The sequence below is a fragment of the Anomaloglossus baeobatrachus genome, chromosome 5, assembly GCF_048569485.1.
Source record: "Anomaloglossus baeobatrachus isolate aAnoBae1 chromosome 5, aAnoBae1.hap1, whole genome shotgun sequence".
In the NCBI taxonomy this organism is placed as follows: Eukaryota; Metazoa; Chordata; class Amphibia; order Anura; family Aromobatidae; genus Anomaloglossus; species Anomaloglossus baeobatrachus.
Genome location: NC_134357.1, coordinates 183,701,223 through 183,725,726, shown reverse-complemented (window position 1 = coordinate 183,725,726; position 24,504 = coordinate 183,701,223). Strand labels below are relative to the sequence as shown.

Genomic DNA, 24,504 nt, shown 5'->3' with positions numbered 1-24,504 from the left:
CCCGTGTCCATTTTTGTAATAAAGATTGCCTTTTTATATAAATTAGTGTATCCCTCTTGATTGCACACTTCTGCCCTTCTTTCTCATAAATGTTGTACTAAGTGTGCTGAGGTGAACCCATTGACCCATTCAGGGTATAACTAACTCTGATAGGTGGTGCCCTCCCCACCCTTTACTACGATTTTTTCTACCCCTGTGTCATCCTGGGGAGAGTAAAGGCTTGTTGATTTGGATTGTGCTTCATGCAAATCAATATGTCAAGTTTGCAACTGGGGGACAACTGATGCCACTTAAGTGGTGTCTGTGGCCCAATTTTTTGAAAAAAGGGAGACTCTGGTTGGAGTCCACTTGCTGTGTTTTACATGATTTTAGAAGGGCATGACATGCCTTTATCTGTGTCTCCTCCTCCTTTTACTCGTCCAGCTCTTTTGTTTTCGCATGAGTATATGTACTTGTCACTTTCCATTTGTTTGTGGTGTCTTGTGAGTTGTTTGTCACCTTTTGGACACCTTAGAAGGTGTTTTCTATGTGTTTGTATGTGTTTGTGTTTGTTTGTGTCCCATTGTTTTCAATGGTGTTCGAAGGAGTTCGTCGAACGTTGTCGAGCTTTGGCTGAACTGACCCGCCGTTCGACAAACTGAACCGAACTCGAACACTAAGGGGGTTGGCTCAACACTAGTTCACACATACAGACTTGAGTAGCCCAGAGGCTGGGCCATCGAATCTTCAACCTGGTCCTCCTTCCTCACAACATCAATATTCTAAGGAAACATATGATCCCAAAGCAGGTTGCTTGTGCCGTTGGACCTCCATCCAGGGATGGTAGTGTGCGATAATGGTTTTAATCTGGTGGCTGCTTTAAAGTTTGGAAAGCCTGTACACGTTCCTTGTATGGCCCACGTTGTAAATTTAGTAGTTCAGCACTTTCTGAAGAAATACCCTGGGATAAAAGACCTACTTACCAAGGTACGACGTATTAGCGCACATTTCCGCAAGTCATCTCCCTCTTTTGCTGGCCTGGCAGTGCTGCAGAAGTGCTTACACTTGCCTCGTCACAGACTAATATGGGATCACCCTACGAGATGGAATTCAACCTATCATATGTTGGCCAGGATCCATGAGTAGCAGACTGCAGTATCCCAATTCCAGCTGGAACATGCCCATTGTGGCGCCCTGGACAAGCCAGGGGCCACAGAGAACAACACCAACACACCCCACACTCCCGGCAGGCACACCGAAGTCAGACAGAAACCCTCGTTGCCTTCCTCCAGGGGCTGATGTCCACACCAGGGGGTGGAGCCAGGCGGTTGGTCTCCGCCCACCGAGGAGTTCACAGTCCTGGAGGCGGGAAAACAGTCAGTTCAGTTGTGGAGGAGTAAGTGAGAGGAAGTGGCAAGAGAGCAGACTGAAGTTGGTCCGGGTGTGTGGCTCGGACGGAGCAGCAAGGTTGGCAGACGGTGGTGACCGTCTGCAGGAGTGGCCGATTGGAGCAGACCGTAAGGACCGTGGACGAGCGGTGGCCCGGCGGTACCGGACCGGTACGCAAAGAGAAGCCAGCACCACCCGGCAATGGTTTACGGACCCTGACAAGGCTAGGAGTCGCCGTGAATTTGTCAAATCCGTTAGCGCCATAATGATTTTTTTCTTTTTGTTTTTTTTTTACAATATAGCCGCATTAAGGTTTGTTTTTTTACAAAACTATTTGTACTATTGAATGACTACATTTAAAAAAAAAAAAAGCAATTTCACTATTGTTTTGGGGATTTTTTTTCCTGTTTAATATAGAACCGTAACTTTTTATTTTTATGCTGACAAAGCCATATGAGGGCTTGTTTTTTGGTAAAACTGACCTCCCCACATTCTTTTTCCCCTTCTCCCGCAAAATGTGTCCAGTCTTCTCTCTTCTTTTCCTTTATTTCATTTACCTCATACTATTCCTCATCACATTCATCTTCATATTCATTACCATCTTATTCTGTTCCTTAATGTCATGTCATCCCTCTGGAGCAGCCCAGGGGGTCAGGGATGATACTCGTCACTGGGCCAGTGAGGGTCAGGGGATGTCACAGGTGGCCCTGCCCTGTTTCGTGACCCCGAGGTGTCCACAGAGGGGAGGGGATAAGGATGGAGGTTGATTTCATGACGCCACCTGTGGTATGCGGCCAGGGGATAGCTGCTGCTGCTGTCGCTGTCCTCCGGGGCTGATGGTAGTAGCAGTTAAGGTGTTTCTGCTCCCCACGGGTGGAGTGGGCCCTGGGGAGGATGATGAGGGGAGTATTAATGGCAGGCGCCAAAGCGCAGGGCGGCCTCGCTAGCAAGGGCAGGCGGGCACAGTCTTTGCGGGTGATTGGTCCCAGCTGATCCCAAACAATTTGAGGTCACCGCCGGTGTTTCCACTGTGAGTCCTTTCTGCTCAGGGTCCCTTCAATCCCGGTGTATGTGGAAAGTGGAACAGGTCGTGGATGTTTCCTGCACTCACCGCAGACCCTGTAATCCCGTGTAGTTGTAGAGAACTCGGGCTGAGCTGGATGCTCCAAGCCATGGGTCCTATGGTGCTCCTAGAAGAGAGTGGACCGAGGTCCCAGTGTGCATCTCACCCCAAGCTGTGCCCAGGGCTAACTAACCATGTATGAAGATGCTCTTTCCCTTTTCCCCAAGTGGTGCCCGGCCCCCAGGTGGCTGGCTGAGTGACCGGGAAAGTCCCATGTTTCGTGATGGCCACCCCCCTATCTACCCCAGGCCATCCCGCCAGTGGGAAGGCACCTAACTGTGGTGCGTGAATGTGAGAATCACCACTGATTAACCTCTCCATACCCGGGATGAGTACTGCATCTTAAAGGAGATGCAGTACCCTGTGACGACTAAAGCCTCAGGGGTGCCACACCTCCGCTATGTGCCGGTGTTTCCGGTCTCCTAAGTTACCCCCCTTTTACCCAACAAAATGATATATTACTTCCTGTGACACTCGCACCTCTCCTTCTGGCTCATTCATTTTGTGCTGAACATTCCATATCTTTGCCGCTCTGATCTGTGAAGATACAGTATGTCATCGCTATACAGCAGCGTTCATACTTATACTATTGCCAGGTAGCGGCCCCCACAGCTGTGCAGTGATGCGCCACTTCTGACTCCCACACTCTCTTGGACGATAGGTTTACACCCCCTCAACACTGTCCCCTCTGCACCGGACATTGCATCACACGCCTACTCTGTACACATGTACTCAAACCCTATTTAAACAAGCAACATCAGCTTCTTCATAGCGCTTATTCTCCAGCTTTTGCTCCTAATCCCTGTGCAGACACTAGGTTTTCAGAAGCTGTTGCTATCCTGGGAGTAGTTCTTCTGTTCTATTTCTGTTTCTAGGTTATCACTTTCATGTTTCTTGGGAAGACATGGTGCAGACAACCCCCATCTGCATACACCTTGATATTTACCTCTTGCATTTTGTTATTACCTATATTGATCCCATGTAAATGCAGCACCCTCAGGTAACAGGTGCCGCAGAGGACTGCATTACCCCGGGTTCCTGGAAGACCAATGCTGGCAACCACACTACATACATTTAAATTGCCCATTTCCCAGGCTGAGCAACAGGCTAGCAACAGGTTTAGAGGGGTAGCTGCCTATTGGTTGGGACCTGTCCAATCCAGTAGCCAGAAGCACAAAGAGGGGAGTGGTCAGTATGTCAGTTGGTGGAGGGCGTCAGAGAGAGTCAGGAGTGAGAGAGGGTGTGTGTGGTCCAGAGGAGGCCTCGGTAAATGAAAGAGTAGACCGGTCACCTGTAGGGGAACAGAGCGAGTACTTTAAGGGACCAAACATGACGGGGCACAGGACCCTAGTTTGGGCGGAAGTTTCAAGCCCACCCAGTAATCCTGCAGGTGATCGGGGACTATCAGGGTCCATCACCACTGAAGGTACGGGACACAGTAACAAAGAGGGAACCTGGGCACTGAGACAGAAAGAAAGGTCTGACCCAAAAGAGGTTCAAGTTACCTGTTATACGTACCCAGAAGGACAAGAGGGATAACAGAGAGGGACCCCAAGTTGCTCCAGGCCACGGGGACCCTAATACCAAATAGTGCAACAAGGAAGTTTTACCGGGTCACCACGCCAGCACTGCGACAAAGGGAACCTGGGACCCCAAAACCAGCAAGAAGCGGGCTGCAGCTACCAGGACTCAGTGAGTAAAACCCAGTTAAACTACAGAACCCGTGTTGTCTGAATCATTGCTATACCTTCCTCAGCACCAGCTGCTACCTCTAACTTTGATCCCCTGGGGCCTAACGCTACTTGCGTAGGGTTTCAATATCTATGCTGCACCACACCATCAGCCCCAGCAAAGGATATTAAGCAGCAGCGGCTTTCCCCTAAATAGCCGCGCACTGCAAGTGGCGTCACAGACATTTTGTACATACTCCCTTGTAAATATCCCTTCTTTTTCAAGCTAACCCTAGGGTCATGTAACTGGGCACCGGCCACCTGAGTGACATTGTCCCCCTGTATCCAACGCCCGAAACAGAGTACCCTAGGTATACATTTACAGTTGTATATCATATTTCCATTCTGTTATTAATTTCCCCTTTGCAATTTTTGTGTATAGTTGCTGTTCACTTTGGAAATATGGTATACATATGTACACTTAAAGACTCGGTTGAGTCTAATTCATGGTTTTCTAATTATGTTTTTAGTTCTGATGAAGGTCTAAAGCCCGAAACATCAAAAAGATTTGTCTGTGAAAGCATCGCTATAATAAATATTTCCTGAAACTCCTTGGAGTTCCAAGTACTTTTCTCTATTGTGCTCTATTGTTTAACTTGTGTTAACCTGTAAAAAATATATTTAATAAATTCTTGGCATTCTTTATTTAAAAATAAAATTTAGTCATTTAAAAATTTCCAGACTGGCCACTGGGGCCTTTTCACTAACACTTTGACTATGAACAGTTTTCAGCAGGCTTTCTTTCATTAGAGAAGGACTACAATGACAGGTGTTATGTGCCAGAGGTGGTCTCCTTCGTGGGTCAGACTGGGCGTCGTCTACCTTTCCCTTGCTCGAGATTTTCAATGTCTGGCTCAACCTCGTGACGGTCTGCTGGCTGCTCTGCTGCCCAAGTCTAAGTTCAGAAACCAAGCCACTGCCCATGTGCAGGCTGAATCTGCTCAGCCAGAGTCTAAGTGCAGAAAACGGGCCAATGTGCAGGCACATGAAGTGGCATCTTCTGATTGGCCATTGGGCATCAGCTGTTCTGATGACACGGCATCCTTGGATTGAACATTGGATTTCAGCTGTTCTAATGATGTCAGCTGTCCTGATGACGCGTTAACTGTGGACAGGCCAGTAGACGATACCCATGCTAACTGGGCGTGAGCTTAGTCTGGCAGTGCTTAAGTTATATATGGATGCTGCTGATGCCGGACGGCTCTCAGTCTTTTACAGTCTTATGGCGTGAGTGTGTCAGGCACGTGTTATGTCCCGGTGGTGGATACTCTGAGCCGTGCACCGGACTCCTCCAGTGAGGCAACCTGGAGCTAACCCCTGTACAGGGACTGTCTGATCACCCCACCAGAGGGCCTAGATGCACGGTAGCCGGAGCACTAACAGTACAGGAACAGAATCCTTCAGGAGACTGGAATGACAATGTCTCCGGGTCCACGGAGCTCCTGGAGGAAGTCCAGATGACGAGGCTCAGGTCCCGGTGCTGGGTAGAGACGTCAGGCGGGATCCAGGTCCAGCTGAACAAGGAGGCAGGTCCACAGGTGAAGCCGAGGATCGGAGACGGGTTCAGGCTGGAGAAGATGGTAGGGTCACAGCCGACAGTCACCGAAGGACTTCCAGGGCGAACCGTGGTCAGGACCGGGTTTAGAGTGGCAGGACTGGCTCTGTGAAATACACAAGGTTAGTAGGAGACTAGGCAAGAGGGGACCTGAACACCTAGCTTAATGAAACACGATGAACAGGCACCGCCCACTTGAAAGAAAGGTCTTAATATAGCCTGTACCTGGATTTGGCAATATCCTGTTTCTGGAACGCTAGCCCTTTAAGAGGAGGTCAATGACCGCGCGCCCTAATGCGCATGCGTGAAGCCCGAGTGCTGGAGGCCAGAGCAGGAAGCGGTGCAGAGGATGCAGGAGAGCCCGACAGTGTGTCCTGGGTGGCACGGGAACGCCGGGAGCGGGGGACAGGGAGCATGGAGGACGCAGAGGAGGAAGAGTGAGCTGTGTGGCTGGGGGCAGGAGGATCGGGGACCAGAGCGGTGAGTGAGGGACGGCGTCGGGAGCGTGACAGCAGGTCGCGTGAATTTGCATCTATAGTATCGGTGTGTGCGGTGGTTAAACAATGCTATACACGGCTTCAATTTGCATCTTTAGTACTGGCAGTAGTATATAGGCAGGTTGTCTGAATTTGCGTTACCTTTCTGTGTGTAATTAACACAGAACCTAGTGCACTCATTAATACCCTGCTTTACTTTAAATCTACAGTTGTCTCTCCTACTCTCTGGGCTCTTAGCAGCTATATTCCATCAATAGCACAATAGACCCCGGGTTATGCTTAGGATTGTTCACGCCTTCCTTTCTAAGCCGTCAGCCCCGTTATAACAGGTAACCAATAAACTCCTCTATACATAGCTGTTAACACAGGATGCTCCAATCACAATAGTGCTGTTACAGCTGACCCTGTTCTCCTTTCATACTGACCTTTGCATAAGTTCTTTAGAAGCTTCAATACACGCCATTAAAACTGACCTCAAAGCTGCATCAGTTGTCATTAAGCTTTCTTACCAGTTTTGATTACAAAAACACGGATCCAGAACAAAAAATCCGAATTCTATTGACTAAGGCTTTGTGTAAAAAGAGAGGATGAGTATAAACATAGTTATCTTTGAAAGATGACATATAACAGTTTGCATATGAAGGTGCCACATTGGATCCAATGGCTGTACCTTGCTTTTGAAGGTAAAAGGTATCCTGAAAGAGGAAAAAATTTTCATAAAGAGCAATTTTGAGTAGGTTATTGTGATGGGGTTCTTCTCCCATATCACACAATCAAAAAAGTCCGTGGAGCTTCTGTTAGGAGTCTCAACACAGAAACCAGCCAAATATCCCTCCGGGAAGGACCCAGCCAAGGGGTGGCTCTTTTTAGGAGACCACCATAACCACCATATTAAGTGGCCCTTTTAGTCAATATCCAACTTTTTGACAAATTTAAAGATATGACAAGGGAAATACCAAGGCCAGGTATCCATCCACAGACAGCTGTTTCGGGGTATTGCCCCTCATCAGTGTGGAGTAGGATTCTGGCCAAGTGGGAGCAATGCCTAGTAGACCAACAAGACAAAACAATCACTGATCTCGGGGAGACCAGCCAGAGAAAACACTGCCGGCAGCCAGCGAGGGCGCTCAAGACAGTGAAATCCTAGGTACATTGCCCCCTGGGAAATATGCAAATCAAAAAAGTCCATGGAGCCTTTGTTAGGAGTCTCAACACAGAAACCAGCCAGATATCCCTCCGGGAAGGACCCAGCCAAGGGGTGGCTCTTTTTAGGAGACCACCATAACCACCATATTAAGTGGCCCTTTTAGTCAATATCCAACTATTTGATCAATATCACACAATCAACAGAGCGAGAGATGGCTGTACAATCCAAAGAGCATTTATTCCAAGCAAATCAAATGGTCCATAACATATGGATTTTTGGGGCAGGGATCCCCGTCCCCAGTGCTTGTCCGTCAAACATCTGGGAGGAGGTGGACTGGCTCGCATCCACCAGTAGATCAATTAAGATTTATTTACTCAGTCCCTGGTAGCTCAGGCCCAGATCTCTGGCTCTCTCCTGTAGACTTGATATGGTCCAGTCTCTGTACTCACTCTGTGGGTGGATCTCCATTGGACTGTGCTCTGTTGATCCCACCGCTGCCACTAGTTGTGACTGGGTTCTTCTCCCATATCACACAATCAACAGAGCGAGAGATGGCGGTACAATCCAAAGAGCATTTATTCCAAGCAAATCAAATGGTCCATAACATAATCCACAAAACAGAGAGTCAAATTCTCCAGTAGTGGCATAAATGTCCCTGTCTCTCAGAGAAGTCCCAGCTTCTCCCAGGGGATCAATTCTTCTTCCTTCAAGTTCTCAAACAGACTCACAAATCTCCCAGGTAAGTAGAGAGGCCACAGTATGTGGACTCTAGGCCCACCTTCCCCCACACCCAGGGATGGAAGCGCCTCAAGAGGCTATAACCTTGCACTATAGGGGGTTATTACTTACAAACAATACAATGTACACAGAAGCAGTACAAATAATGGACAGTGAACCAAGCTTAAAATAAGAATCTGTACAGCAAAATACACCTCCCCCATATCCCACTATCACAGTTATTATAAAAGGTTCTAACATCTTCCACAAAATCAGACAGGATAAGCAGATCATTAACAGCCTTCACCCCCTTAAAAAACAATTTTTGGGGACAGTCTGTATACCGTGTATGGTTCTAATCAAGTCTCCTATTAATTTGTCTTGCACGTACATAGAGTTTTATGTGCAGATTTTCCCCTTGCACACACATTTTTAGTCCTTTCCTTAGGCAGAAATGCACCAAAAACTAATATGACCCACACATGACTATATCAAAAAAGTTTGTCAAAGGAAGTATCAGCAACAAAGTAGTTTGTTTAAAACATGGCATACTAACAACTAAAAATCCACAATTCTAGCATTTAGATTTTTCAGTTTTAACAGTTTGTTAATTAATTTTATATTTTGATTGATCAGACTGGATCATTGCTGGAACAGTTCCAGCACTGGAGGTAAATATAGGGTGTTTTTATTTTACGTGACGGAATATTATAATTGAGAAGGGGTTTTCTGAATTATTGACAACCCCTCGAAGGTTCTTGTCACATGTAGCGACGCACCAATGATCCCACCAGCGATCCGACCTGGCAGGGATCGTTTGTGCGTCACTACATGGTCGCTGGTGAGCTGTCAATCAGGCAGATCTCACCAGCGACGAGCCACCAGCGACCAGCCACCAGCCATGACTCAGTCATGGGTACGGGATTGAAATAGACCAGGTGAGTGCTGCTAAGAGCAGGTCTACTATTTCATATATGAGGCCGTCTGGCACATTTTATAAAAATATTTTAGCATAGGACTGCTCAAAAGAGATTTACCGTGACGTGGCGGGGTAGCTAAAGAAATTGAAATTTTTTGCCAAAAATCTCAAATATATAATAGGTACAGTTGGAATTTTTAATGCTGTAGTGCACATTTAGTGCTGGCGTTTTTGTTTTTTCTTCATTGAATTGGTCGGTGGCTGACCCCCACCTTGCTATGCACCCCAATTTGGGATGTATTCCACCGGTCTAGATTTTGGCGTTGGTGAGTGTTCACATTCAGTCATCAGGCCCTGTCCACAGGCTATTTACTTCATGCAGCATTTGCTTGGACCTGTCCGGCCCACAGCCATGACTCAGTCATGGGTACAGGATTGAAATAGACCAGGTGAGTGCTGCTAAGAGCAGTTCTACTATTTCATATGCGAGGCCGTCTGGCACATTTTCTAAAAATATTTTAGCGTAGGACTGCGCCAAAGAGATTTGCTGTGATGTGGCGGGGTAGCTCAAGAAATTGCAATTTTTTGCCAAAAATCTCAAATTTATAATAAGTACAGTTGGAATTTTTAGTGCTGTAGTGCACATTTAGTGCATAGAGTTTTATGTGCAGATTATCCCCTTGCACACACATTTTTAGTTCTTTTCTTAGGCAGAAATGCACCAAAAACTAATATGACCCACACATGACTATATCAAAAAAGGTTGTCAAAGGAAGTATCAACAACAAAGTAGTTTGTTTAAAACATGGCATACTAACAACTAAAAATTCACAATTCTAGCATTTACATTTTTCAGTTTTCACAGATTTGTTAATTAATTTTATATTTCGATTGATCAGACTTTGAATCATTGCTGGAACAGTTCCGGCACTGGAGGTAAATATAGGGTGTTTTCATTTTATGTGAGGGAATATTATAATTGAGAAGGGGTTTTCTGAATTATTGGCAACCCCTCTAAGGGTCCCGTCACACGTAGCGACGCACCAATGATCCCACCAGCGATCCGACCTGGCAGGGATCGTTTGTGCGTCGCTACATCGTCGCTGGTGAGCTGTCAATCAGGCAGATCTCACCAGCAACCAGCCACCAGCGACTCGTGTAACGATGCTGCGCTTGGTAACCAGGGTAAATATCGGGTAACTCAGCAAAGCGCTTTGCTTAGTTACCCGGAAAAAAAAAAAAAATGCACGGTTTCGCTGCGCTGCTCAGAAAGGTAGTGATAAGGTTATTTGGGATGTAGATTTATTAATTATTTACATGCCACTACGCGTTTTGGGGGTACAACCTCCCCCTTCCTCAGGTAGCTACGGAGCGGTGAACTTGCGAACCCCCTTCAATACCACTATCAGTGTTGTACCTGACGTACAACACTATCAGGTGAGTGTGCACCTCACATTGTACATACCTCGGTACATTAAGATCCCACACAGGAGCGCCCTCTCTCTCTTTTTTCATTGCTTAGTTACCCGATATTTACCCTGGTTACCAGTGTATGCTGCTTACACAGTCGGTGCTTGTTGGTCTCCCGCAGTCAATCACGCCGATGCGTGTTGCACAGCAGGAGACCAACGAGCAAAAAAAGGTCCTGATCGTTTGTAACGATCAGCGACCTCGCAACAGGGGTCCGCTCACTACTGCTTTTCACAAACAGCGATATCGCTGGCGAGATCGCTGATACATCACAAAACCTGTGACGTTTCAGCGATCTCGCTAGCGACATCGCTATGTGTGACGGGGGCTTAATTCTTTAATATCTGACACATACCTGCTGCTCATTGTGTTTTGCACCCTTCGTTCCCTCACCCTACCTATTAACATTGTTTGTTATCAGTATATGTTGTTGCGCTTGTTGATTCCATATTTCTGATTCGTATTTGCTCATTTGTTCCCAAGTAGTCTCCTCCATCTTGTGTATAAGTCACAATTGCATATTTTTATTCATATATTTTTTTTTCCTTTTAAATGTAGTGAAACAAGGATTATATAATTTTTTTTTATTAAATATGTGTCCTCCGGATATTGTATTTTCATGTTCTCACAAGAGTATGTAGTAAAATAAATAGCTTCATGACTTCTGTAATGAAAAGCTGACCCTTAACAAAACCATTGTTTAAATTTCCTCCTGTTTTCTGATAATTCAGCATAAAAAGTATTACTTGTACTGTTAGTTATCAGAATACCTGCCGTGACTTAATGAACTTTTGGCGGTTTCCTTAGTTATGCGAGGAATGATTGCAACACTCTTGTAACATGTGAGAAAGTCCAGCATTTGCAGAGAGCATAATCCTAAGGATGTTTTGCAATCAAATCTTCCAGAAAATGTTTACGAAGACATGCAATAGATCTAAATATCTGCCTATAAAAAGGGTCTGAGTTACAGTGCATAGTTTGACAGTGAATTCTCAAGACCCCAATATTAGGTGACAGTATTCTCACTAAGGTAAGCTATTTTTTCCTGTTAGCTTCTCGTTATGGACATATGAAAAAGACAGTGATCCAGAGATTACTCATTTTATATGGTTGGTTTAGATTCACTTTTTTAAAAAATGTTCTCTGAATTATTAGGTAAAATTATGATGTGTCATTGGGATGAATTAATAATAGGGGATATTGTATTGTGCTGCACTGAATAAAGTAAAGGAAATCTGCCAGTAATTTCAATCCCCTCAAATCACATTAATGGGTATGCAATTCTTTGAAACTTAAGTACATTGACACCTTTCTATCTTCTATTTGTTGCTACATTCCTAAGAAATTTCCTTTTTATTTAATGTTAAAACAAGTGTTCTAGGTGCCATAGATCACTTAATATGCCTCCACCTGCTAAGATTGATTTCTCACCCAGCATCAGCCTCTTTTGAATGATTGATAGCTCACTGTCTGTGTGACCTTAGGAATCAGGAAAGGAAATCAGACAATGAGCTATTGATCAAGCTAAAGAGACTAGTGCTGCTTAACACTAGAAGTCCCAGAAATTTCGAGCTCCCCCCTGAGGTCCCGAAAGAGGGTCAAATGACCCAATATAATCAACTGAATAGAACTAACTAGAAACTAAATGGCTAAACTCAATGGAAAACAACAACCTCCTGTGGTGCGACAGTAATGGCCTTAATTACAGAACAAAAGACGGTGATTATAGGATGTTAGCTAAATCCTTCAGGTCATTCGACCAGTTCCTGGGTTCCAAAGGTAGAAATGTTAAATGACCCATCTCTGGGACTTCTAGTGTTAAGGAAACAAACAACCTCGGGAGGCGGAAGCTTGTTCAGTGTTTTGTCATACCCAGTGATCTTAATACTTCATTTACATATGGATGAAAACACTAGTTTCTCAGAAATGCAGTAACAAATAGAAAGGATAAAAGTGTCTATGTATTTGCAATTCAAGAACCTGAATGCCCATATATGCTATTTTGGGGGTTATGAGTGATATATTATCTTTAAAGGGAAAGAAGCAGCTTGCAAATATTAAAGTTTTTACTAAAAAATATCTATTATTTTGTGTGTATTCTACTACAGATATTTCATTAAAGCAAGTAATAGGGGAAAAAAGTCAAGGGATAGATTGAAAAATTAATTATAGTAACTGTGACTCAAATGAATGAAATTAGGAAATAGAATCTCATATAATGTGCATCTAAATTTTCCCACATAGATGTCTAAACTTTTCTATAAGAAGTTAGGGTTTTGTGTGAAAGTTACCATTCTGATGCTGACATCATTCCTCCTGGCATCATGTGAAGCTCCGCAAAAACCTGCGGTATGTTCAGTTATTGAAGGATTTCAAAGTCTTAATGGCAGAGATGGCAGAGATGGAAGAGATGGTCCTCCTGGCAGCAAAGGTGAACCAGGTAAAATGCAAAAAAGACAAACTATCAAATCAGCAACGGAAATCCTCCCAATAGTAAATTAACTGAAGCATCCCACACTTTCTTTCTTTTCAGTTATTCCATTCATTTATGTAATTGTGAATGGTCATTTTTGGAATCATAGATTTAAATTACTGTTAACTAAAAATAAAAATCTGCATTCTTCAGAAGATGAATTTTCACAATTCACGCCATGTGAATTCAGCAAAATGGTGGCAAGCTGTGGTTGCCATTTTCTGAACCATAGATGACAAGCTAAAAAAAATAAACAAATAATAATATTAAACTGATTCTTCATCTGAACAACCACCCCTACAGCCTACTGTTAGGTCCTCTACACCTCTATACCCCTTCACTCGTAGCATGAATTGTCTTCGGCTTCTGGCTCGACTACACCCTCAATATCACTGCGCACTGTACAGTCACTGTAAAATTAGGAAATGCATTGCCAGAGTGATAGTGATGTCTGAGGTCTATTCGAGTAGGAAGCTATGGCCTGAATTAGAGAGGCAAAACAAGGTAGGTTTGCTACATTTATTATGCTCTAGGGTCTATAAAGACCCTGGAGCCTAATAAGGAACATTCAATTTGCATCAAACAGCTTCTCTGAGAATTTAATTTTCCTGTAAAATTCATGGAATTTGGTAGATGTAAATCTTGGGAGATTAAATCATCTCTTTTCTAAAATGTCACAGCATAATACAGAGTCTGTGTGACATTAAGAATCTGCAATATAGGGGAGCTGGCTGTCTGACACAGCCAGACTCCCAACAGAGAAGTCAGAGATGCTTTGCACTAACAAAGTGCTTTTTATACATGATAGGAAGCAATAAAGGTACTTCTTCCTCCTCCAGACCCAGTGGTCATGCAATCGCTGGGTGAAGAGGGAGCAAAAGCTGCTGGGTCACAACAGACTCATTCAGCTTTGCGATATAGCCAGAAAGCTGAATTTTCAGTGTAGCTGGGGCTAATATACCAGCTGTTATTGCAGGGAAAAAACTGACATTAAAAAAGATTTAAATATAGAAATGTCCACAAAAGGTCTTATATGAGCTTCTAGGGAGCTCGATATGTGTGGTAAATGGGAAAAAATATATAAATACATAAAAAGCAGGAGAAAAATAATTTAAAAAAATGTAGCTTCCAGTCCAATCGTTGTTAGTAGGTACACACCCTTAGAAAAAATAAATAAATATAATTGTTACTGAAAGGAGAAAAAAAAGTTAAAATGTATTTCAGTGGTCCTTTAAAGTCATATTTTCTTTAAATGAAAGGGACCAATATTTCCTTTTTTTTTTTCATGTATAACACCTGATATGGATAACCCAAATAAAAGCATGTATGGAAATAGCATAAAAAAATAGGACTCATGCATCACAAGAATAAGAGCAAAAACTGTTTGAATATCCAAACAATATTTTTTTTAATTCTAATAAAAAAAACCATAATGCAACACACTGTGATTCACTTTCCATCAAATTTATATTGTAATACTATTATATTTTCTCATTTTAGGAATTCCTGGGGAACCAGGGAAGCCAGGCTTAAAAGGCGATTCAGGGGTTACAGGCAAAGCAGGCCCCCAAGGATTGAAAGGAGAAAGAGGGGATACAGGGATAAATGGAATATCAGGTAACAGGTCACAATCACAAAATGTTTATCGTGCAGAATGTGAAAAATGTCATTTTGACAGTTGCCAGCATCAACTCTAAGTGCATGATAAATATATGTATTTACTAATGTCTCAGCAGGACTTTAAATTATTTTTTTATTTTCTAAGATGTGAGTTTAATTATATTCTATCATGAATATAATTGAAAAATATATAGTTGCTATATTTATGGTAGGTGGATATCTTTCTCTCCAAAGTGGATCTATTCATCCAAAATGAATCTAATAATGATACTAATATAATCAGCTATTAAAAAGTAATGATCTAATGTTCTAGAGAAACAACCAGAGGTGTAACGATCACGGTTGCAGAGGTCACAACCACGACTGGGCCAGGGAGGGGAGAAAACCTGCCACTCAGCACTAAATTCAGCTGGATGTGTGTCTAAAAACGGTTATCCAGCTGAAATGCATTGTGGCAAAGAGACCCATCAGTCCCTGCAATGTAATACATGTCACCGGCCAAACAGAGTCCAGCAGCTGACATCGGTATTCCTGTGATTGGGTACACATGGCAGTGACATCATTCATGTGTTGCCATAGCAGGCACAATGATGTCAAAAAACACAAAAAAACTGAGCTGTAACAAAGGTTCAATAAACATGCAACATTACAAGCATGTGAATTGCAGCCTCAAGACTAGAAAAAAACCAAAGGAGAAAAATTGTAGGAAAAATACCCTGACTATAAATAAATAAATTGCAAGTGCTTAATAACAGGGTACTTAGTATATACATTTTTGCAAAAAGGTAAGAAGCTGTCTCACCTCGTCACGGTGTACCCATCTGAGACAGTCCCTAACCTACTAAAGTTAAAAACATATTCTGTACCTGACTTGTGTCATGTCCAAAACTTCAATATGAATGGTAAAGTGGTCAGCTGGGTCCCAGATTAAATACACAGCAAAAAGTGAGACGCAGGTAATTGTTCAGCCTCAGTATCAGGAGGGCTGCACCCCCAACTTGCATTAGAGCAAGATAACAGACAAAAAACACAAAAAAACTGAGCTGTAACAAAGGTTCAATAAACATGCAACATTACAAGCATGTGAATTGCAGCCTCAAGACTAGAAAAAAACCAAAGGAGAAAAATTGTAGGAAAAATACCCTGACTATAAATAAATAAATTGCAAGTGCTTAATAACAGGGTACTTAGTATATACATTTTTGCAAAAAGGTAAGAAGCTGTCTCACCTCGTCACGGTGTACCCATCTGAGACAGTCCCTAACCTACTAAAGTTAAAAACATATTCTGTACCTGACTTGTGTCATGTCCAAAACTTCAATATGAATGGTAAAGTGGTCAGCTGGGTCCCAGATTAAATACACAGCAAAAAGTGAGACGCAGGTAATTGTTCAGCCTCAGTATCAGGAGGGCTGCACCCCCAACTTGCATTAGAGCAAGATAACAGACAAAAAACACAAAAAAACTGAGCTGTAACAAAGGTTCAATAAACATGCAACATTACAAGCATGTGAATTGCAGCCTCAAGACTAGAAAAAAACCAAAGGAGAAAAATTGTAGGAAAAATACCCTGACTATAAATAAATAAATTGCAAGTGCTTAATAACAGGGTACTTAGTATATACATTTTTGCAAAAAGGTAAGAAGCTGTCTCACCTCGTCACGGTGTACCCATCTGAGACAGTCCCTAACCTACTAAAGTTAAAAACATATTCTGTACCTGACTTGTGTCATGTCCAAAACTTCAATATGAATAAAAAAGTGGTCAGCTGGGTCCCAGATTAAATACACAGCAAAAAGTGAGACGCAGGTAATTGTTCAGCCTCAGTATCAGGAGGGCTGCACCCCCAACTTGCATTAGAACAAGATAACAGACAAAAAACACAAAAAAACTGAGCTGTAACAAAGGTTCAATAAACATGCAACATTACAAGCATGTGAATTGCAGCCTCAAGACTAGAAAAAAACCAAAGGAGAAAAATTGTAGGAAAAATACCCTGACTATAAATAAATAAATTGCAAGTGCTTAATAACAGGGTACTTAGTATATACATTTTTGCAAAAAGGTAAGAAGCTGTCTCACCTCGTCACGGTGTACCCATCTGAGACAGTCCCTAACCTACTAAAGTTAAAAACATATTCTGTACCTGACTTGTGTCATGTCCAAAACTTCAATATGAATGGTAAAGTGGTCAGCTGGGTCCCAGATTAAATACACAGCAAAAAGTGAGACGCAGGTAATTGTTCAGCCTCAGTATCAGGAGGGCTGCACCCCCAACTTGCATTAGAGCAAGATAACAGACAAAAAACACAAAAAAACTGAGCTGTAACAAAGGTTCAATAAACATGCAACATTACAAGCATGTGAATTGCAGCCTCAAGACTAGAAAAAAACCAAAGGAGAAAAATTGTAGTAAAAATACCCTGACTATAAATAAATAAATTGCAAGTGCTTAATAACAGGGTACTTAGTATATACATTTTTGCAAAAAGGTAAGAAGCTGTCTCACCTCGTCATGGTGTACCCATCTGAGACAGTCCCTAACCTACTAAAGTTAAAAACATATTCTGTACCTGACTTGTGTCATGTCCAAAACTTCAATATGAATGGTAAAGTGGTCAGCTGGGTCCCAGATTAAATACACAGCAAAAAGTGAGACGCAGGTAATTGTTCAGCCTCAGTATCAGGAGGGCTGCACCCCCAACTTGCATTAGAGCAAGATAACAGACAAAAAACACAAAAAAACTGAGCTGTAACAAAGGTTCAATACATTATCTTGCTCTAATGCAAGTTGGGGGTGCAGCCCTCCTGATACTGAGGCTGAACAATTACCTGCGTCTCACTTTTTGCTGTGTATTTAATCTGGGACCCAGCTGACCACTTTACCATTCATATTGAAGTTTTGGACATGACACAAGTCAGGTACAGAATATGTTTTTAACTTTAGTAGGTTAGGGACTGTCTCAGATGGGTACACCGTGACGAGGTGAGACAGCTTCTTACCTTTTTGCAAAAATGTATATACTAAGTACCCTGTTATTAAGCACTTGCAATTTATTTATTTATAGTCAGGGTATTTTTCCTACAATTTTTCTCCTTTGGTTTTTTTCTAGTCTTGAGGCTGCAATTCACATGCTTGTAATGTTGCATGTTTATTGAACCTTTGTTACAGCTCAGTTTTTTTGTGTTTTTTGTCTGTTATCTTGCTCTAATGCAAGTTGGGGGTGCAGCCCTCCTGATACTGAGGCTGAACAATTACCTGCGTCTCACTTTTTGCTGTGTATTTAATCTGGGACCCAGCTGACCACTTTACCATTCATATTGAAGTTTTGGACATGACACAAGTCAGGTACAGAATATGTTTTTAACTTTAGTAGGTTAGGGACTGTCTCAGATGGGTACACCGTGACGAGGTGAGACAGCTTCTTACCTTTTTGCAAAAATGTATATACTAAGTACCCTGTTATTAAGCACTTGCAATTTATTTATTTATAGTCAGGGTATTTTTCCTACAATTTTTCTCCTTTGGTTTTTTTCTAGGCACAATGATGTCAACTGCTGGCCACTGCACCACCTATAGACTAGGACATCGCGTGACGTGGAATTGGAAAAAGGTGAGAATGTGTTGAGGGAATTTTTATGCGTTAGATGCAGAATGGGGATTATATATACTAGACAGGGGGCCTCGATAAGGACATATGTATGAGGATGGGGCCAAGGATGGGTGACATACAGGGACAAGCAAAAGGGTAACATTGTTTTGAAGTTTTGCTTAACAGGCTCCATATCTCACTATCCACTATAGGGTGCTTTAGCGATAGCTAGCAATGTCATACGCGATAGAACCCGCCCCCGTCGTTCGTGCGACATTTGGAGACCGCTGCCATAGAGAACATTATTGCTACGGCAGCGTCACACGCACATACCTTTTCAGCGACGTCGCTGTGACCGCCAAACAATCCCTCCTTCAAGGGGGAGGTGCGTTCGGCATCATAGTGACGTCACTGCGGCGTCACAAAGCGACCGCCCAATAGCAGAGGAGGAGCAGAGATGAGCGTCCGGAACATGCCGCCCACCTCCTTTCTTCCACATTGCAGGACGCAGGTAAGGAGATGTTCGTCGTTCCTTCGGTGTCACACATAGCGATGTGTGACGCCGCAGGAACGATGAACAACCAGCGGCTTGCCCCACCAACGATATTATGAAAAGGAGCGACGTGTCAACGATCAAAGATTTTTGACGTTTTTGTGATCGTTGATCATCTCTCCTCGGTGTCACACGCTGCGGTGTCGCTAACGGCGCCGGATGTGCGTCACTAATGATGTGACCCCAACAATATATCAATAGCGATGTCGCAGCGTGTAAAGCACCCTTAAATCTTTGAGCTTGAGACTACCTTCATTTTATAGACAATCATCTTGGCTATCTCATACACAAATTTGACTTGCAACTATTTACCATATGATTATTTATGCAGATTCTTGTCAAGTCACTGAATTTTTACTGTTATGATACTAAAAATCTACATTATACTCTTTATTCTGTTGTTAGTATCTTGCAACTCTGCTTTGGTTTTCAACACTGCCTGATCCTTCTGGGCATGCACGCAATCAAATTTAAGCAAGTACCGTATTTTTCGGACTATAAGACGCACCGGACTATAAGACGCACCCTTGTTTTAGAGGCGGAAGCAATAGAAAAAAAAATTAAAGTAAAAGAATGTGGTCATGACACACTGTTATTTTACTGCTGACAGTGTTACTGAGGTAATAATATCCCCAAATTCTGTCCTCATATCCCCCATTCTGGGTACCTTCCAGGTATATATGGTCCCCATTGTGGAATATGTATGTTCCCCATCATTATATGTGTGATCCTCCAATCTGGTGTGTGTGTGTGTGTGTGTGTGTGTGTGTATGTGTATATAGTTATATTGTGTGTGTGTGTAAAAAGTTATATAGTGTGTGTGTGTATATAGTTATATTGTGTGTGTGTGTGTGTATATAGTTATAGTGTGTGTGTGTGTGTATATATTGTTATATACTGTGTGTGTGTATATATAGTTATATAGTTTGTTTGTATATGTGTGTGTATATAGTTATAAAGTGTGTGTGTGTGTGCGTATATAGTTATATAGAGTGTGTGTGTGTGTGTGTATATAGTTATATACTGTGTGTGTGTATATAGTTATATAGTGTGTGTATATAGTTATATAGTGTGTGTATATGTGTGTGTGTATAGTTATATAGTGAGTGTGTGTGTGTATATAGTTATATAGTGTGTGTGTGTGTGTGTATATATAGTTATATAGAGTGTGTGTGTGTGTGTGTGTATATATATATAGAGTTATATACTGTGTGTGTGTATATAGTGTGTGTGTGTATATAGTTATATAGTGTGTGTGTATATAGTTATATAGAATGTGTGTGTGTGTATAAATATATATATGATCCATCCCATCCAGGTGTACAGTAATGCCTATACTATATTATTTATTGCCTTACTTTTACTGTTGTGCTGCTCACCATGCTTCAGTTTGTTCCTGGCATTACAAACACAGTCTCACATAGCTCAAGGACCTGCAGTGATGTAATGAAGAGGCGGGCACTGTGCTGTTCTGTGCTGCTCTGGCCCACCCCTCTGCATTACATCACTGTAGGTTCTTGTCAGCTACGGGAGACTGTTTCTAGTGCAGAGGCAGCAGGAGCAAAGTGAAAGTAATTTGAGCCCGCAGCACAGAGACTGCGGCTGTGCTGTGAAGGTATGCTGTGCTCTGGCCCGGACACTGCAGTGATCTGCACTTCCCCCGGGCCAGATATGACTGCAGCGGCTCCCTGCTCCTGCCTCCTTCACAGCGGACACACAGTCTCCCCAGCCGCTGCAGGAAGCCGGGGGCTGGAGAACCCACGTGTGACCGCTGTTTACATTAAACAAGTATTCATTAGCTGCTCCTCACACCCGCTGACTGGAGAGAGCGGTGGGCGGTCAGCTGCTCATGAATATTCACTTACTTTAAGCAGCGGGCACACATGGTTTCTCCAGCGCCGGCTTCCTGTAGCTGCGACCCTCCCTGCCTCCTGTGATCCCACTGCATAGCGCTGACTCCCCACAGCTCCCTACCCCGCAGCTTCAGACCATAAGACGCACCCCACACTTTCCTCCCAAATTTGGAGGAAAAAAAGTGCGTCTTATGGTCCGAAAATACGGTACTCAAGTGTACAAAGTAACTTGTCTTGAAGGTCACATACACTGTGTGCAGAGTTATTAGGCAAGTTGTATTTTAGAGGGTTTTTTTATTATTGATCAATAACGATGTTCTCAATCAACCCAAAAGACTCATAAATATCAAAGCTTAATATTTTTGGAAGTAGAAGTGTTTTTTTTTTTTAGATTTGGCTATCTTAGGAGGATATCTGTTTGTGCAGGTAACTATTACTGTGCAGAATTATTAAGCAACATAATAAAAACAAATATATTCCCATCTCACTTGTTTATTTTTACCAGGTAAACCAAAATAACTGCACAAAATTTAGAAATAAACATTTCTGACATGCAAATACAAAAGCCAAAAAAATTAGTGACCAATATAGCCACCTTTCTTTATGATGACACTCAACGGCCTACCATCCATAGATTCTGTCAGTTGCTTGATCTGTTTACAATCAACATTGCGTGCAGCAGCCACCACAGCCTCCCAGACACTGTTCCGAGAGATGTACTGTTTTTCCTCCTTGTAGATGTCACATTTTATGAGGGACCACAGGTTCTCTATGGGGTTCAGATCAGGTGAACAAGGGGGCCATGTCATTATTATTTTACCTTTACTGGCCAGCCACGCTGTGGAGTAGTTTGATGCATGTGATGGAGCATTGTCCTGCATAAAAATCATGTTTTTCTTGAACGATACTGACTTCTTCCTATACCACCGCTTGAAGAACTTGTCTTCCAGAAACTGGCAGTAAGTCTGGGAGTTGAGCTTCACTCCATCCTCAACCCGAAAAGGTTCCACAAGTTCATCTTTGATGATACCAGCCCATGCCAGTATCCAACCTCCACCTTGCTGGCATCTGAGTCGGAGTGGAGCTCTCTGCCCTTTACTGATCCAGCCTCTGGCCCATCCATCTGGCCCATCAAGAGTCACTCTCATTTCATCAGTCCATAAAACCTTTGAAAAATCCGTCTTAAGATATTTCTTGGCCCAGTCTTGACATTTTTTTTCTTATGTTTCTTGTTCAAAGGTGGTCGTTTTCCAGCCTTCCTTACCTTGGCCATGTCCCTGAGTATGGCACACCTTCTGCTTTTTGATACTCCAGTAATGTTGCAGCTCTGAAATATGGCCAAACTGGTGGCAAATGGCATCTTGGCAGCTTCACGCTTGATTTTCCTCAATTCATAGGCAGTTATTTTGCGCCTTTTTTGCCCATCACGCTTCTTGCGACCCTGCTGGCTATTTGCCATGAAAAGCTTGATTGTTTGGTGATCACACCTCAAAAGTTTGGCAATTTCAAGACTGCTGCATCCCTCTGCAAGACATCTCACAATTTTGGACTTTTCAGAGCCCATCAAATCTCTCTTCTGACCCATTTTGCCAAAGGAAAGGAAGTTGCATAATAATTAAGCACACCTTATATAGGGTGTTTACACCACACCCCTCCTCATTACAGAAATTACCTGATTTACTTAATTGGTAGTTGGCTCTCAAGCCTAATCAGCTTGGAGTAGGACAACATTTATAAAAATTATCATGTGATCAAAATACTCATTTGCCTAATAATTCTGCACACAGTGTATAGTTCAGCATTGAGACCACCATCGATCCTGGTCAAGTATCCAACATCTCTGGCTGTGAAACAACCCCATATCATCAGGCTTCCTATACAAAACTGGACAATTATTTCCATTCCACAATCCATTAGATCTATTTTCCCTTGTTTTTTCAGACTCATTTGAACTCATCAGAGTCTAGTTTTTAATCTTCTACTGTCCACTTCTCTGCAAACTTGAGACAAAGGCTTTTATGATGATATTAAAGTTGATACTTCTTCACCTTTTTTCAGGTCAATATTCCAGACTTGTGTAATGTGCATCGCACAGTTCTTGTGTGGACCTCTGTTCTGTCACTATTGCAGAAGATATGAGCCACCTCCAGTTAAGTTTGTCATGTCAGAACTGATAGACCTTTTGATGAGCTGACATGTTTACTCCAATTTTTTGCCTGGACATCCACCTCCTGGCTTGTGAATGGATGGATGGACTTGATTTCATATTCTTCCAATTGTCATGGACTTCACATAATGCAATTTGGCAATTTTTTTTGCCAAGGGACCACTATGTTTGAACTGGGCAATTCTATTTCTCATTTCTGGGGAAATCTTCTTCATGGCTGCTCCTCAATTAAAACAAGTGACGTTTTGCTTGGGGATCGACCTGATAAAACACTGAGCTATTAAGAAATGTGAGAACAGGTTGTAATTTGTAGTATACAGGAACATTTTTTTTTTTCAAACACCACGAACAAAAGAGAAACAATGCAGTAACCGGACAAGAATCTGCATAGCTAGTCATATGCTAAATAGTTACAAGTCAAATTTATTTATGGGATAGCCAAGGTGATTGTCTACAAGATGAACATAATCTCACTCTCAAAGATATAGTACATAGTGAGATATGGAGCTTGAAATTCCAAAGTTCAAAAACATTGTTACCTTTTGCTTGTCACTGTATATACCAAGATAAGAACATATATATATATATATATATATATATATATATATATATATATATGCATACCAGGATTGGGTTAGATTAGAATATATACCAGAAAGTGGCCCAGGATGGAAGATATAGATTAGGATGGGGGGCATATTTACCAGGAAGGGGCCCAGGATGGTTGGACATATTCACCAGGATGGGGATCTATTAACAAGAAAGGTGCCTAAGATGGAAGACATTACTAAAGGATTACAGGGTTACTACATAATCAAGGGAGAAAAGGGACAACAACACGTCTTTATAGGAATTAGAAAGATACGAGGGCCCATACATCTGATCAACATGTGGGTAGGGAGAGGCCCAGGTCCAAATTTTTCACTGGGACCCTTCGGAGTTTTTTTGTACATGCTAGTATAACCTGTTCTTCATTCACTCTGGTTGCATCCAATTCACTGAAGTATCACCTAAATGCTCAAAAAAGTCTATAGAAAGGGGAGGATAAATCAGAGCAATGAGCAAAGTGAGAGACCAGGCAGATCATTCTGCAGCTCCTAGCATAGAGATTGGTAATCTTTTTTCAGTGGTGTACTAATACAAAATAAATGTAAAAAAAAAATCCAAAGTACTCACTGTGCAATACAAAAATCATACCACAATTGCTGCAATGGTCTGAGATGTTGCTTATAAGTAGTGAGATACTACAAAGTATTATCCAAACACTGCACAGAAAATCTGCAGCATAAATAGAGTGACAATTCAGACAGGACATCTGCAATCTGTCAATTTATATAGCAAAGGGTGAAATCTGTGTTAACTCTGAAATATTTCTTGTGTGGTTTCACTGTGAGTTCACTTCGGAATTATTGCGTTTTAAAATAAAACTACATATATTACAGTAACTGCAAATCAAATCTCATCACCGTATTACAGACTTGCGTGAATAGAGACGGAGAACAAGTAACTGAAGGCCATGGGTTTGTCAGATTTTCAGTGGGGGTCACATGGACCCTGTAGAAGGCTTGTTTAGGTCAGCTGCACAGGCGACTAAGGCTAGGTTCGCACACTGCGTCTTTTTGACGCTGCGTTTTTGGCCGCTAAAAACGCACAAAAACGCACCTGCGTCGAAAAAACGCATAAAAAACCGCACGCGTTTTTACCGCGATTTGGTGCGT

General features: G+C 42.5%; 1 protein-coding gene across 1 annotated transcript in view; it reads left to right on the top strand.

The window, feature by feature from the left end:
- Positions 1-24,504, top strand: part of LOC142312700 (uncharacterized) — a 69,785-nt gene that overhangs the window by 3,413 nt on the left and 41,868 nt on the right. The window contains exons 4-6 of the mRNA XM_075351687.1: positions 8,774-8,808; positions 12,771-12,966; positions 14,500-14,616. Of these exons, the coding sequence (XP_075207802.1) occupies positions 8,774-8,808; positions 12,771-12,966; positions 14,500-14,616 (348 nt within the window). The remainder of the gene's footprint in view (positions 1-8,773; positions 8,809-12,770; positions 12,967-14,499; positions 14,617-24,504) is intronic.